We start from the raw sequence: 16,973 nt of genomic DNA, 5'->3' as shown, positions 1-16,973 counted from the left end.
AAGATTGATCACGAGCTATCATGCCCAACAAATCAGGGTCCGTTTCAAGCGATTACCTTAGAGGGAGAATTTAACGAATCTAATGGAAGAATTTTTGTATGTTTGGAACCCTGAAACCGAACAAGTGACCATAAGTGACTATAGTATGTTATGTGCAGATACCTCAACTAACATCAAACACCCTTTTAAATTTTTCTTCAACGTGGGGGAGTTGGTGAGTTCGAACTCTTGAAAAATGTGATTGATGCGTAACTTATGGCAAAAAAATAAGTGAGATTATGAATTTCAACTCTCGCCAAATGGCCGATTGAATTATGACAAAACAAATAATAAGACATCATGTTATACCCTCTTGAGCCCAAGTACTTATGCCAAATGTGAGTAGTTGATGACTTGAAAGGAGTGAATTAAATGTTACAAAGCTTTTGCCCTTTTGAGGAACAAAGTGAAAGAAAGATGAACAAGGGAATTAGAAGAGTCCATAAAAACAAAACAAGTGTACTCAAGTGAATTATTTTGATTCTATTCCATTTCCAGCCACTTAAATCTTCATCTACTCCTAACTTGAGATTTTACATTATTTCATAAATTCAATCCGAACACTTGTAAAATCATACTACCTCCGGTCCTTAATATAAGACTTGACTTTTATTTTGGTCCTAAATATAAGACCCCAATCCACTTTGTCTCTCATATTTACTCACTTTTTTCCAAGATAATCCTTCTAATAATTATAGTTCTAGTTAATACACTTGATTAGCAAAGATATTTTAGAAAAGACAACACCTATTTAGAACAAATAACTAACTCAACTTACTTTCTTAATCTCTTCAAATTAGTCAACTGGCTCTTATAATTAAGACCGGAGGTAGTATTACTTTTTTAAGAATCGTGTTCTAAACACTACTTATACGTCCTTACAAGATGTGATAACAATCCCTCAAGACTTTCTAATCTTAAATAACCCTCTAGGATCCTCACTTAACGAATCTCTTAAAAAAAATGATAGAATACCAAAAAAAATCTCTCATATAGAGGAAGATATATCTCTTAAAGTTCTAAATAAGGTAATATATAGTTGGCAAAAAAAAGTTAATATATAAGTAAATGAATTGACTCATTAAATATGGTTTTCTCATATATAAAATTGGTTTTCTCATATTCAAAATCATTTTTCTATATTTCTAGACTTATACCCAGTTTCTACTTATAGTTTTTTATGAGTAATTAGTCGTTATATGCAAGTTTTCAAATAGCACAGCATTAAACAAGTACTTCTAATGAACAGCCTCAACATGCATATAGAAAAATGGACAAAGGCACAAGAGCATTCATAAATTTTTATTTAAACTACGTCAAACGTTATATATATATTTTTAAAAATAAATATAAAAATGTAAAAACAAAAATAGACATCATCAATATTAAATATGTACAAATATTTTAAATGACAAACTTATTTGATTAGTTGGCATCTACATGCTACCATGGACGCCACTTATCCTACTTGCTATTTATAGTAACATGTGTTACTATTGATACATTTTTTAGCAATTAACAGTTTTAAGTGATTTTTCTTCATTTTCTCAAATTGCAAGGATTTATGGATATCATAGCAAATAAAAATACAAGGAGCCACGTAAAAAGAACAAAAGTAAAAGGATTGATTTCATAATTTGGTAAACTATAGGACCAAATATTTATTTTTTCCTAATATTTATCACCTCAAAAATGGGGCGACTCATATTTTTCTATGTTTGGATAAACGGATATTACTGATATGCATAGTGTTTAGTCTGTCTTTTATTTAATTTTTAACTATTTTATCATATTCAGAATAATGGTTGACTTCATTTAATTTTACAAATTTTGATACTACCTCTAGTTCTTAATATAATATTCATTTTAGTATAATTTATACTACAAATTAGATCTTATATTAAGAATTGAAGATAAAAATATAGTTTGACATTTTATGCTACTAATATTTATGGTTTGAATTATAAATTTTATAAAACATAATGTTTAAATTAGTCCATTGAAAAACACATGAAAAAACATAAAAATTTTGTAAAAGTGTCTAAAAGCCCGCAAGCATGTCATGAATCCATGTATGCCAAAGTGGAGCTTTACAAAAGGCAATCGTGCAAAGAAAGCATGGTTTTTAAAATATTATATTTAGTTCTAAATATAAGAATTAATTATATATTTAATTTAGTTTTAAATATAAAATCTCATCAATTTTATTTTTAATATTTATTTATTGTTTCTTAAAATAGTTCTTATAGGGTTACCTATGTTAAATGGTCTTTATTTTAATGTATATGATTAATAAAGATATTTTAAGAAAGACAATATCTATTTATTACAAATAACTAACTTAATTATTTTTTTTAATATTTATAAATTAGTTATTTAACTCATATTAAGGATCAAAACTGATATGGTTTTTTCAAGTTTAAGCCGGTCAAAAGTGGGGCTATTTTTTCACCCCTATGACTAATTCCATAATATTGTAATATATTGGATAGTTTAATTAAAAGAGTATTTTTTTTTTTTGATAAAAGAGGAGGCCTCAGGCCCAAAAACAAGGAAATAATTACCCCATGCCAACCTTATCCGAAGACCTCACACCAAAAACAATATCCTCGACACGCGTATCCCCCCCCCCCACACCTTGCGTTGAATTTCAATCTTGTCTTTTTCGAATTGGTGTTTCACCGCTTCTGGGACTCTATCCCATACACGAACGCCGGCATTCAACTTCAGACCTAATTTGGCCAAAATATCAGCACAACCATTCAGAGATCGACTAATCTTGCACAATTTAACAGTCCAGTTCCTATCAAGCAGCGATCTAATGCGCTTTTGCATACCGTTAGTAAAATCCCCTACCTCCTTTCCTTTTAATTTCCTGATTAAAATCTCAGAATCCGTTTCAACAATAATCTTCCGGTAGCCTTTTTGCCAAGCCAGCTCCAACCCTTTCAAAAGGCCCCAACTTTCAGCTTCAACTACTCCACAGATACCTAGATTTTGAGAAAAACCAGATATCCAATTAAAAGAGTATTTAATATAAAACTATATAATTATTTTTTCGACCTCAAAAACAACGTGCTTACAAGTGATGCGACATTGCGAGTTTGCGACTGGTGTTTGAAATGGGACGCAGGGGCACGTGAGAATCTCTGCTGGAATCGTTGGGGTAAACTGAGAATACAAGAAACCAGCGGGGCACTTGGTGCCATTATCAGAGATACACCATGTAGTGAAGCTCCCGACCACACTCGAGATCAAACAAAACCGAACATGGCTCTACAAATCCACTTCTCTTCCTCCTTCACCAGCAGAACTTGTGATCTTCATCATACCCTTCTCTTCTCTCCCTCACAACCCTCCTTCTTCACTGTCCGCTCCCAAAAGCCCTCAGAATCCTCAAATCCTACCACCAATGTCGATGGTTCTGACTCAGTTTCGACTACTCCTCAGAAATCTAGCTCACCTGGGGTTGGATTCGGGTCGTCGGTGTCGTCGAATTTGAGTAAGAAAAATGCTAGTGCGGCTACTAGTAAGAAGCAGAAGGGTAAAAGGGAGAGGGCCTCCATAATTAGGCGTTCCCCTGTTGAGAAACCAACGTTTGTATCGGAAATAGATGAGGCTAAAGCGAAAGAGCTGCGTAAGAATGAAAGCTCTTTTCTTCTTGCGTGGTTGGGTTTCGGCGCTGTCATTCTTGTCGAGGGCATTTTTATTGCGGCGTCAGGTATGCCTAGATTTCTAGGGACATCTTATCGTATTAAACTAGCTTTAACTTCTGAAATTAGTGAACACACAAGCAACAAATTAGGTAAGCAAAATGATATGTTCGAGATGAGCTGGTTTTCTCATATTCTGTCTGTGGCTTGGATGAAGGATTAATGTACAACGAATTTGTTATTTCTGGAATTCTCTGAGTGCTAATTTTTGGACTAAAGTTGAACAGTTATAACGATTTAAGAGCCGAGTTATCAGTTTACCTTTTTTCCCCCCTTAATTAACCGCTTCTTGTTCTTTTTTTTTGGCCATACTTTTGATCGTAGCTTTTAGCTGGCTATGTAATATGGACCCGTGATATTTGAGTCTTGCGTCATTTTGTGCGTAATTATGAAATTCGGTTTCAGTGTCGTGAAATTTTTCTTTTCGTTGGTTTTGATTTATTCTGTTTGTTGGAAATTTGCATATACTTTAAGAAAATGCCCATTGCCATGCCCTTGGGATGTTTATGTATTAAATTTACAGAGGTGGGAAGTCTTTTTTCTTCGGTATAAGTTAATTAGATAAGCCTGAATTTATGTTAATGTCTTGATCTTTGTATAATGAATGGGTTGGCCACTTTGCTGTCATTAGCAGCATCGTAGATGGCAACTTTATACAAGTCCTTACGTTGTGTCTTCTGAAGTTGCATGATGAGAGCACTTTTAGGCTTAATGGTTGCTTTATTAGTATAATCTATGAAGTTGAGTGAGTACAAACACTTCTGGAGGAACCATGCCTCTGTGACTTTGTCTATAATGGAAGAGCAGTGTAATTTTTCCTTCTCTTCTGTGACATTATTCAATTTTTTTGTGCAGGCTTCCTACCGGAAGAATTGGACAAATTTTGTGTGAACTATCTTTACCCTTCTTTTACCCCAACAGTCTTCGTGTTTGTAGCTGGAACAGTTGTATATGGAGTGTATAAATATCTGCAGAATGAGAAAATTGGAGGTCAGGAATAATGTGACATGTATAAAATTAGAAAATTAGAAGTCCGACTAGGTATAGTAACTGCAATCACATTCCCCAAGTTGTAGTTTGATTCAATGCCTTTTCTTATTGGTAAAAAAGGGTGTCAAAGATAAAAGATGATTTCAGGCGCTTTGCATTTCAATGAGAATTACTTTTTAGTTGATCATTTGGGCATCGAGCTGATGTGCCATCATCATGCATGAGTGTTTTGAGAATTTTGGGGGTGTCTTTCCCCATATTGTATCTTATTGATGATACTCACATTTTATTGCTTCTTCTTGCTAATAGAATATCCTGGGGATGCTGTTTGCAACAAACTCTAAAACAGGCTTGCTTTCCCTCCCCCTTCCTTTATTTATGGCGATTCCTCTTTAAACTGTTAGAATGTCGGTCTTTTGTAGGAATGTAATCTTCTTTTGTCATCGAGAGAGGACTAGTACCATCTCTTTGCAGCTCTCCCTTTGGACATCCCTTTGCTTATTTTTGTCCGAACAGAAATGTGATGATTTTGCATATCCCTTTGATTTTGAGCCTTTCGCTTCATAACACTGGAAAGTTAACGCTATGTATGGGGAAACTATTCCTAACAGAAAGTGTCTACACTTTTGGTTGATTGCACATTTTATGATTCTTATTGAACGAATGGTGAGGAACCAATTATAATAATCAGTTACTATTGTCTTTTTTTCTGCACATTCAAAATTTTGGATGGGGACTGCTCTATTAATTCCTGAGGCAAGATTTTGTGTATCTAAATCAACGCATCATCCCTGATATCACAGGCAAGACCTAGCTTAGAGGGAGGCAATCTTTTGGCTTATGAAAACAGTTTATGGAATTTCTTTTTTATCTTATTTAAGAAATTATACTTTCACTAATGTTCAATCCTCAATGTTGGCCAAAAAAGTTCAATATTCTCACATTTGGCTGAAAATAAAAGATAAATATACTAGATAGTGAAAAGAGCCAATGCTGCTTGAGATCAAATAAAAATATAAAATATGTGCATGGAAGACTTTAAAGGTGTGTAGGCATTGTGATGCTATTTTCAGTTTTGCATGCATGCTTTTTTTGGAAAGAACAACATAGAGGATTGTAGCAAAATGATAGATTATATACTTGAGATATACATGAGAACTTCTTGTATTCAAATTAACATGTCAAATAATATAGAAAGGCATATAAATCAATTTCATGCATGCGTGTAAAGTTTGAGGGAGGGTGTGCGATGAGAATCCAATGCTGGTAATACATTAAATATGAAACTACTCTCTTCTTCTGTGGAGAGTGATTAAAGCAGCTAAAAACTCACAAAATACATGTAAGACACTGAAAAAGAAAAAGAAAGGAACACCCGCAAAGCTCACTATCAGTAGAAAAATTTAAAATATAACAATGGAGAAAGTGACCTTTCCCCGCCCCAAGACCTAGTATTCAAGAAGCCAGGCACCCTCCCCACAAAGTTACTATCTGCTGGCCTTCTCAGTTCTCACATACCTCCTAACCCCGTTAATAAACCTCTCCAATCACATACCTAGTGCGCACACTCTTTCCAGCTCTCTACATTCATGCCCCAAGTAACACTCAGCACTGAACTCTCTTTCCCTTTGGCCAGGCCCTTGTACTCTGTTTTATCTCCATTCCCTTCTCGTAGGGCTTGAGGCTTTGTAGCCCAAAATTTTGCGGCCATCAGTGTAAAATTTTTAAGAAGAAGATGTGATGTCAAGGCTTATTATTACCAACATATAAGTTTTTAAAAATAAGAGCAGTGCAACTACTCACCTTTTTACTGCATGGTTCTGTCGGTAATAGTCTCTATATGATTTTAATTTTTTATTTCTTTTTATTATGAAAATAACCATGATAGTAATCCATGGCTTGATTATATAGTTTTATTATCATAGAGATCTTTTATCTCTATCTACTTAGCTGCCGCACAAAGGAAGCTTTATGCCAATTCTGCTGCTAAAAACAGTTCACATTTTTTCCTTGCTTTCTAGACTGCTAGTTGAGAAACTTAACTGTTTATGTCAAATGCACTATAAATTATGTCTACAAAGTTTGAAATTCCGTGTCTCTTAAAGAATCTTGTTGTATGCTTCTGATGGTAATATTAGCCATTAGATGAGTTTTGCGAAAATTAGGGGGCTTTCATTCTCTTCCAACCCCCCTGCCCCTTTAAACCATCCGAAAAAAAAAGTCATCAGATTTTGTTCCATGTTATGGTTGCATGTATCTCTTTTCTTAATGTGAAATTGTGTCATTCATTATTGTTCAAAGGATGTTGTTGTCACTTTGAACGTACCCATAGGCTAAACATGATTGAATACAACAGAACTGCTATCTACTTACCCTTTGTGAAGTACTTTTACTTTTCTTTGGCCTTGACAGTTTTCATTTTCGCTGCTGGAAATGTGAAAGTACATGCAAATGAGAGCAGTAACAGTATAATACTATTATTTAGGCTACGATTTAGGTCATTTAATGTATTGGAAAGAAACTTCAGTTCAGATATCACAAAGGGTCTTTTATAATTTCGCTGGAAACTCTGTTAGTGGACCCTTTGGGCTAGCCAAAAGGCTATTGTGGACAATTTAGGAAAATTTTTGAAGCGCTGCACTTTATTAACTAGAGTTAACAGTGGTTTTGATGTTACACTCATTGGTAATTATCCGTCTCAAATTCCTGGATAGCTTTTGTTTCAATTCCTGATCATTTATCGTAGTTGTAATCTCTTAATTCTCAACCATGTGGTTTATTCTGATCTATCTTGTTTACAAGCCATAAATATTTAGATCAATGTGTCCTAGTGCATGTTCGGATAAATATTGGAACAAGTTTTGGTTGCTTTTGCCAACCAAAACGTGATTTTGGCTTGTTCCAACTTGTTTCCAAAGATAACTTTAGTGAGAGTTCAACCTATGTATCTCCTGTTTGGTTACTTTTTGCTTTAAACATAACTTTTTTCCAAAGGAGAAAAGGTTATGCTATTGGATTTCTAGTTTTGATCTCTGCATCTTTATTTTGTATCATACACAGCATGTTGGTATTGCCTTATTGGTCTTTGCACCAGGGAAAATATGATTACATAAAGTCATCTTATCTTTTCCATGGCATTTATGATCTCTTGCTCTTTCTTTATCTGAAAAGCATAGACATCTAGTCAAATATGGTTCACAACGAGGACACTTGCACTGCTAAATCTGAAACCTCCAAGTACCTTCTTTTCAGTTGTGTTTTGTTTGACACTAATAAGGCTCATTTTTGGTGTGTCTATGCTCCAGAAAGTAGCTTTACTATATGTTAGTGTAATGGTTATTCTCTCATGAAATGGCTATTAGCATCATGAGGCACCATTATAATATCCTATATCTATATGTTAAAAGTTATCATATCGATCTAATTTGAATGAGTCTGGTTGGATAGAACAACAGGGATACCAAAGCTCTTCTAATTAGGTTTTTAACTGAATTGCTTACCAAGGGTTCAAATTCAAGATTACTGGTGAAGTTGAAGTTAGCACAATTCTCTATAACTTAGCTATTTGTTTATTGGTTGGATATGTTCATTTTTCACTGCTGTTAATGTTATTTTCATTTGCTTAGATCCGAAAAAAGGAAAGGGAAAAAAAAAACAAATATTGGCCTTGCTTTTTTGGAGGGCTAATATTGTAGGAAGTACTTTTTTGCTCCTTTTAGAGGAGCAAAGAATCTGTGATTGCCGGTAATGGTACAATCAAATATTTGTTAGCAGTTGACTAAAGTTTAAAATTTGACTGGTTGATTGGTATGGATTTTGTGAAGATGCATGTATGTGCGTGGGACACATAGTGCCTGTTTGGAAAGACTTAAAAAATCCTCAATAAGCACGTTTTATGTAAGTCGAGACAAAACTCTTTTTATATACTTGTCTCGTGTTTCGTAAATTACTATTGAAAAGCAGTTTATAAGCTACTTATAAGTTATTCCAAACAGGCCTCAATGAATATATTATTTTTAAAAAAATTAAAATTATCTATTATTACGTTTTGAATTGACATTAATATAAAATCAAATTATTTGTCACTATTATTATTAGATGAAGCTTTGCCCTGTCTTTTCCGCGGCATTACTGCCTTGTTCTTTTTTTTTTTTTTTAATCTAAAAACCCTAGGGCGTGATTGATTTACAGATCAGAATGAAAATGAAAAAAAGTAATATAATAAATAATTTTTTAGGATAGGAAATGTCTCGTTTTCTCGAATTAAAAATAATAATAATAATAATAATAATCAATAGGTTCTGTTATTATTAAATAATAATTTAATAAATATAATTGGAGCCTTACACTGACTCAAATACGGATCCATGTGAGATTCCCGGGCCCAGGAACCAAAAGAAAGAAATGGGATGGATCATGAAATTACAAGAAAAACTTTATTCTACCAGGATGGGAAAAAGAAAAAATCTTTTCTTATTTGATTGTCTGACTAAGTCAGATTTAAGCACTGTAGGTGATTTGATTTCTAAAAAAACTTACAAAAATATTTATCAATTATTGTTTATAGGCTTTTTATATCAGTAATAAGATTTGAATTTATGTTTTTATGAGTCAATTTCTTATCAACCATATCAGTTCAAGTTTTTGTTGCTCTTTTTTTCCTTTAATTTGAAAACTCTCACTAAATTTAGCATCTTCCACAGTTCCACTTCAAAAGATTCATATTTCGTTAAGGATAACTTTCTTCAGAAAATGATGCTAATCCTTTTTTATGAATGGGAAGGAATAAAAAATCGCTTGTGGGGGGCATTAAATTAATGTATTTTGGAGGAAGGAATGATAATCATTGATATCTTATAATAACTATCAAATGCCTTTATATAATTTTTTATTTCAAGTATTTTTTTTAATTAATCAGAGGTATTTTAAGCAAGAAATTTTGAATTGAAGTCAATCCGAAGATATTATTTTTAAGAGACATATTTATATGGTTTTTGCAACTTTTACACAAAAACATATAATTATCTAGGCCAACAAGAAAGTGTATCTTAGGCAAAAAATTTAAAATAAAGTAAATTGAAAATAATTATAAATTCTAGTTCAGTATTTGACGACAAAAATAAAAGTATACTTTAATGCTAAATGATCAAAATACCTTTATGTTATTTAAAAAAAAAAAGTCAATAGTCATCGCAAAGAATATTATTTGAAACAAAGTGGTTAAGGAGAATTTAAACTCATAATCCCCTTGACATGCCAAAAAATTAATGGTCAACGAGCCATCAAATCCTTTTGCTTAATTAGTACAATATATGCGTGTGTAATGAACTTATGTTCCTAATTTGCATCCTAATTTCCTTATGTATTATTGTTAATTCTATTATTTGTAGTTGTTAATTTGCTAATTGTAATTGTTCTCATGCGTATATTCACGAGTAAAATTTTGAGAATTTGAAATTTCTTCCATTTTCAAACAAATTTAACGACATGAATTTCTCTCATTAAATTTAGTGAGATAGTTAGAGAAGCTTTGTAATAGGAATGAAGCTTGGGTATAAGATATATGAATGGCTTCTTGCTTTTACTTTTTGAGTATGTATTAACTAACTCCACCTTTCACAAAGGAATCAGCCAAAACATCAAGTACTTGTCATCTCTTTCGGTTTGTCTCCTCTTTTATTATTCTCTCTCTCTCTCTCTCTCTCTCTCTCTCTCTGTGTCTCATCCTAATCTGAAACCGTTCTTTCTTGGATGATAAATGCCAATGAGGACCATCTTGCTTTCTTTTTCTTTGTGTTGTTTTGTGGCGAGGACCACTCAATCTTTGAGGGGTTAAGTTTGTTTGGGTCACAACAGTTCATCATCTTCTTCAATTGTCAGAAATAATGCCAATGACTCCATTTAATGTTTGCGTGAATGAATCCACCAAAGATCTGTGAACTTTCTTTAAGAAACACACACCATCCCTTCTAATTATTATTTTTGGTGAGTCCGTACTTAATAAGTGCCACTAATTCATCACATTTGAGTTGGGTCCAACTCCAAATTTGGGGAGGATATATAGATACACACACATATATGAACTCTCTCATTAGATTATTAGAGAGAAGATCAAAGGCAGATATGTATAAGATAGAGTGCAGGGATTTCAAAATAATAACTTGAACCGATCATTAAAGAATGGGATCAGACCAAGCGGCCAATCTACCAATTGGACCATCGATCGGATTTGCTAATTGCTCGATTTGGGTCCGAAAACAATATTTGTGATTGATTGGTGTTGGAGAAAAGTTGAGACAGAAGAGAGAGATAGAATGATGATTTCAAAATAATGATTCCAACAATTTTTTCTTTCAAAAACTTACTCTAAAAAATTGTTTTAGGAATAGGATCAAGGAGGCCCTTAATATTTGGAATTTTCATAAATCTTCAAATAAATCTTCGATTTCTTCTCTTTTTCATTCGTTTACCTCAGTAGGGCTTGAATAAGAACGGATCGAGTTGTCAAAACTCATCTTCAAGAATTCAATTGATATATGTATTTATAAAACCTTTCCATTGAGCAAGATAGCAACACACAGAATCGATGATTATATTAGCTGGTTGTTCTGCATCAGGGCCTCATAATTCAAAGTAATTATATAAATATGTTCAAGTTATATACAAATATGAGAAGCAAAATTTAAATTCATACCTATTGTGTGATGTGAGTCATATTATGAATTCAATAGACTTTCATTGGCCTCTTACCATAATTGTTTTCTTTGTTGTTTTCTATATATAAAATTTAAAGTCACAACCTTAATTTTTGTGTTGATTTCTTTCCACTCAATTTAACTATCCATGATAACTACTATAACTATTATTGCTCTCTTTCTTCTTTTCAAAGTGCTTACAAAAATGTATACAAGTTACCAGCTAATAAAATCTTTATATTGGAATTTTGTGAAATATAAGTTGCATGTTTACCAATTAATTGTATCAACCTTTTATAAGCCTCATCTCATAATGTTTTCTTTAATCATAAACTCGAAAACTTACTTAATGAGCATCGATTTTTTTCCACTCAATTCAACCATAATGATAATATATATGTTTCCACTTAGCTTTCTCTCCATTTTCTCTCTCCCATATATTCTTGCTCTTTGCTAGGAAAAAAAGATGATATATTATTGCTCTCTTTCTTCCCCTCTTTCCCTCCTTCTCTTGCGCCAACAAATTCGCCTTCACTATATCTTCATGTCTCTAATAACTTTAGGTGGGTGATGTCATTTACTCTCGCAATTTCGCCAATGTCCCCACACATTATTTTAACCTTACCAATTTCATGTACCGCTCCATTATGACCATAAAATCAATAGTTCGATTGGATTTTTTCCCCCTTATTTTTCTTTTTCTCATGAATTATGAACTACGCAATTTGAGACTAGATTTTTCTCTCAATGTGATATCAAGAATACATGTCCTATACTACTGTTAGGGGTGCTATTTGATGAGATCAAGATAACCTTGTCCCAGTCTCATCCTAATAACTGGGACAAAATTATTTTTTCCTCTTGTGATCGGGATGAGATGGGAACATTCCATCTATTTTTTTTATTTTTTAATCTGAAAACCAAATTATACATAAAGCATAAGAACTCATGATGGAAATTGTACCCAAAAAAATAAAGAACATAGATAAGAATTGATAGTAATTGAAAATTCACAAAGAAAAAAAAAGTTTTCTATAATCTTCAAAGATAGAAAATAAATTAAAATGTTCGACAACAAATCATATAATCTTTACAAAAGAACTTGTAAACAACAAGAGTAACAATTGATAAAATTTATTATCATAAATAATATAAATTTATAAAATAAAAGAATATAATATATTGAGACGAGATACTCTGTCTCAAGACAATTTTGTCTTGTCCTAAAATTTTGCCCCAAAATAACTAGGACCGAGATAAGATAAGAGGTTAGGACAAGACACAGTTAAACATGACTAACCACTATTGCGAGCAATAATTGTTTACATTGATTAAAGAGAATTTTTTTTATGTTGGTTTGTCCTAAAATTCACGTTATAAAACAAATGATGTAGAAATGACTTTCCATGTTGGTTGATAGATATGTATATTTGAGATTAAGTACTTTTTTAAAATTAAATTTTGATTAATGAGAGAAATAGCATCGTTCTTATTAATTGAGTCTTGATCACTAAAACAGATTGCTTGTCCAAACGTGCATAATTACTTTAATTTTAGTGCCTATCAATATTTAGAATGTGAATTCTCTCCGTTAATTTGAAGATCAACGAAGGAAAAGAGAAAAAGATAAGATTCACATATCATGTGGATCCCATACTCTCTTTATCTCTTTTCCTCAGTAAACCATTTAGCGACAAAAAGGAATTCATAAAATTATAGCAAGTGACATTATTCTTAGACTTTGATTATTATTCTTTGAGATGTATAACTTTATAAATGCAAAGTCCATCCAAACTAATGCCATATAGTAAATAAATACTCCCTCTTATCTTAAATGTAAAAACTAGTTAAAGGATTTACTTTAATTCTAAATTTGGAAAGAAAAACAAACTAAAAGAAATTGAACTTGATTTGGTTCAATTTTGGATTTAGATTCAGTTTTGCACACTTTTATTTACGTATCCAACTTATAGAGATCTTGTTTTATATTTTTGTTTTGTCTTCTCCATAATTCACTTGAAACTCATGTGACTATCATACTTATAGAGTATTAAACTCTTAACCTCATGCTTAAAAGAGATCTAGAGAAAGCGATTAGGTTCAGAAAGCCTCGACCTTATTTTACGCTCCGCTTATACAGAAGTCGTGTCTATTATACAGAATTTTAAAAACAAGTTACACTATTTATAACCTTTTAATGGTAGGAGTTTTTTTTTTTTAATATTTTCTATGTTTTAGATTGATTGTGTAGATTGCAGGCTAGCCAGAAGATTAGAAGTTTGATATGGATAAAAATTTGATAAGGTCTTTCAATACAATGCAATTTTAATGATCACATAGTGTTATCAATGATATGACGTAATATCAATGATATGATATAATATCACGGGGTGACTTTAGTACATTGTTGGAGATTAATTCCATGAATAATATTCATTGCAATAAATATATGTGTGTGTGTGTGTGTGTGTGTATATATAGAGAGAGAGAGAGAGAGAACTTTTATACATTAATCAATAGTTTGTATTGGAGTCGCTGTATGAAAGAGATGCATGTAATCAGGTCCTCAATTTCAACGGAATGGTTCTTTCATTGGTCAACTTTTCATTGATACATTGATTTAGCTCATATAAAATCTTTTCAAATCATGTGGAGTGTGCCTGTGTGTGTATGCATGATCATACAATAATTAATTAAATCATTTGAGAGAAAATTAATTTGCTAATCATGGTAGTTTCACTTGATTTTAAATCAGATTATTGTAGTTTTTTTCCTTTTTAGAGTTTCTATAGTTTTCTCAATTATTTGCTTTAGTCCCTGTAGTCATGATCTTTTAATTATGGTTGATGTAGATACCGACTAGAAAACATATAAATTGTCACAAAACATAAAATAAAATGAGGTTTTTAAGATATAATTGATGAAATACAATTTATTTATTTTCACAATAATAAAAAATTATTATGATCATAATCGTCTCTTTATATATATAATTCCTAATTTGATTGATTTTGATTTTATTTAGATCTAAGTGGCAAAATTAAGCCAAATACATGAAGTAAGATCCACATTATTAGCTCTTAATTCGTACTTGTCTATTATTTCCATCATTATTTAATTATTCAGTATCAAATAATCTTATATATATTAAAAAATTTATTATTCTGATTATATGATTTTTTACAAATGATCAAATTAATTCCTCTGATATTAAACTATTAATTATTAAAATGAATTTTTGGCGAAAAATTATTAAATGATTTGATGTTTCGCATAACATTTTAATAATAGATTATCTTACATTAAATTAAATGAGCAGTTACTGAAAAATACTATATTTTTTTCCATAAAATAAGATGATCATTCAATGATCAAGGCTTGCAGATGTTAGACTTTTGTTGATAAAGTTTCATGAATTATGAGTTTGTCTTTCAGCCTTATTTGTTTTTTTGCAATCATTGTTTGCTTTGCTTTGATTCATCAATAATTTTCTATAGGATAGAAAATGACCCCTTTCACATTATATTAGTTCTAGACTTCTAACTAGATGAACCCTTAAGTATCGATAACATTGTATTAAAATTTAATCTAAGTTGTGGTCAAACAAAATTCGGATCTTTACTAGAAGAGTTGTTCACATTTAGTACATGATAGTATAACATGATTGTCTTTAATAGGAAGATAATTGTGCTCATGAAAAAAATCAAAGCCAATCGATTAGGCCAGTAAACCACTGAACCAATCTCGTGAGTCCTGATTAGTTTGATCAGAGGCTTTTGGATGGAACGACATGATAGGATTTCATATTTTTTCTTCCCTCACTATGAGCTCAAAATGACGTGGTTTTGATTAGAAAATATAACAATAATTTATTAACTCTATTTTATTGGATTTTTTTGTAAACCATCATTAAATTTTTATAATCTTTGAATTATAATATACACATCACACATACGGATTTGGAATCATTTTGTTCATGGACTTGAGCACTGTTGTCAAACTCGCGAGTTGACTCTACAAGTTTAATGTTTTTATGTTTCCAGCTAACAAAACTGTGTTGACTTGCTCTTAAACTCGTCATAAGTGTAAACTCAGTTAAACTTGCGAGTTCATTTATCGAGTTTACCGGTTTTACGTTTTTAGTTTACAAAATCGTGTCAACTCACTCTCAAACTCGTGCTAAAATTTTGAATTTTATTATGTTTAATGACTTTATATATGAGTTTTATAGAAATTCCTTTGTTAAATGTGATGAATTATGAACATTAATTGATATAATTTTAATTATTTAAATTTAAAATATATTTAAAAAAAATCGTTCTCATTTTTTATATATTAATTATTTGATTTTATACTTTTAATATCCATTTATTAATAAAAGTAAACTCTTACAAGTTTACAATCCGAATTTACTATCCGAGTTTATATTATTATCACGAGTTTTTTTAAACTCGAGTTTAACAACCTTGGACTTGAGAGTTGAGCCTACAAACAAAGTCGTGATGTCTCTATATATAGTAGATGACGAATCTGTAAGACATTGATCACATGTTGCCTTCATGATTATTAAACAAATAATTCATTAAACACATCGGTCAGTCTCTTGCAAATCATTGGAGAGGTGTGCAATATTTATTTGATTTACACAGGATTGAATTTATATTATCTAATTTGGTAAAAAATTTAGATTATTCAAATTTTTCTATTTTTAATATTATTTATATTTTAAAATATATGAAACCACGTGATGTGAGAATTTAGTTTGAACTATTCAGATATTTTTCTGAATCTTTCACACATCCTCATCAGTTAAGCTGTGAATGAAGACTAGATCCGATAAATCATAGCTATAGAAAATTCGGTAGCCAAGCTAGAGATAATATTACACATTTATATATTTCTATTTTTGTTAGAATTATTGATTATAATATTATTGTTTATAAAGAAAATAAAAAGTAATTTTTATGTTCGAAGTATATAAATATTTTTTTAAAAAAATTGTGTCAGGCATTATCGTGAGCATGTTATAAATATTTGATCCCAAAAGAACTGTTATTAACATATGTTTCATTCATATAAATCTTTATTTTGAAATAAAATATTAAAATTAAACTAGAGTAACAAATAACAATATCTACTTGAAAATATATATTAATGATAAACTAGAAAATCTATATAACTATTAGGAAACACTTAAAAAATTTTATTGTGATAATAGTATACTATTACTATTCAATCGTTTCTTAAAAAAGTATTACTATTTCAATTAAAATACCCACCAAAACTTAATTTTAAAAAAATAAGATTATTTTATATTTACTATATATATATATGATATAAAGTATTGTTCGAAAATAAAATGAAATTTTAGTGATATTAGAATCCAAATATATTGTCAGATCTTATTATATTGATCAAATGAAAAATTCGAAATCTATCCATATCTTTTGCTCCTTTTGACAACATTAACCACTCTTTAAAAAACCTATATATAGTCTTCCATTCTTCCTCACATCACAAACACCCTTTAATATAC

At 31.0% G+C, this 16,973-nt stretch overlaps 1 protein-coding gene across 1 annotated transcript; it reads left to right on the top strand.

The window, feature by feature from the left end:
* Positions 1-3,299: 3,299 nt before the first annotated feature.
* On the top strand, positions 3,300-4,939 carry LOC114756904 (protein LOW PSII ACCUMULATION 2, chloroplastic). Its single transcript, XM_028945868.1, has 2 exons — positions 3,300-3,760; positions 4,608-4,939. The coding sequence occupies exons 1-2, from the start codon at positions 3,310-3,312 to the stop codon at positions 4,751-4,753; spliced, it is 597 nt and encodes a 198-aa protein (XP_028801701.1). The 5' UTR covers positions 3,300-3,309; the 3' UTR covers positions 4,754-4,939.
* The last annotated feature ends 12,034 nt before the right edge of the window (positions 4,940-16,973 follow it).

This window comes from Neltuma alba, unplaced genomic scaffold (assembly GCF_004799145.2).
Source record: "Neltuma alba isolate B1F8T4 unplaced genomic scaffold, ASM479914v2 tig00010544_pilon, whole genome shotgun sequence".
In the NCBI taxonomy this organism is placed as follows: domain Eukaryota; kingdom Viridiplantae; phylum Streptophyta; class Magnoliopsida; order Fabales; family Fabaceae; genus Neltuma; species Neltuma alba.
This window is presented reverse-complemented; position numbering and strand designations above follow the sequence as displayed.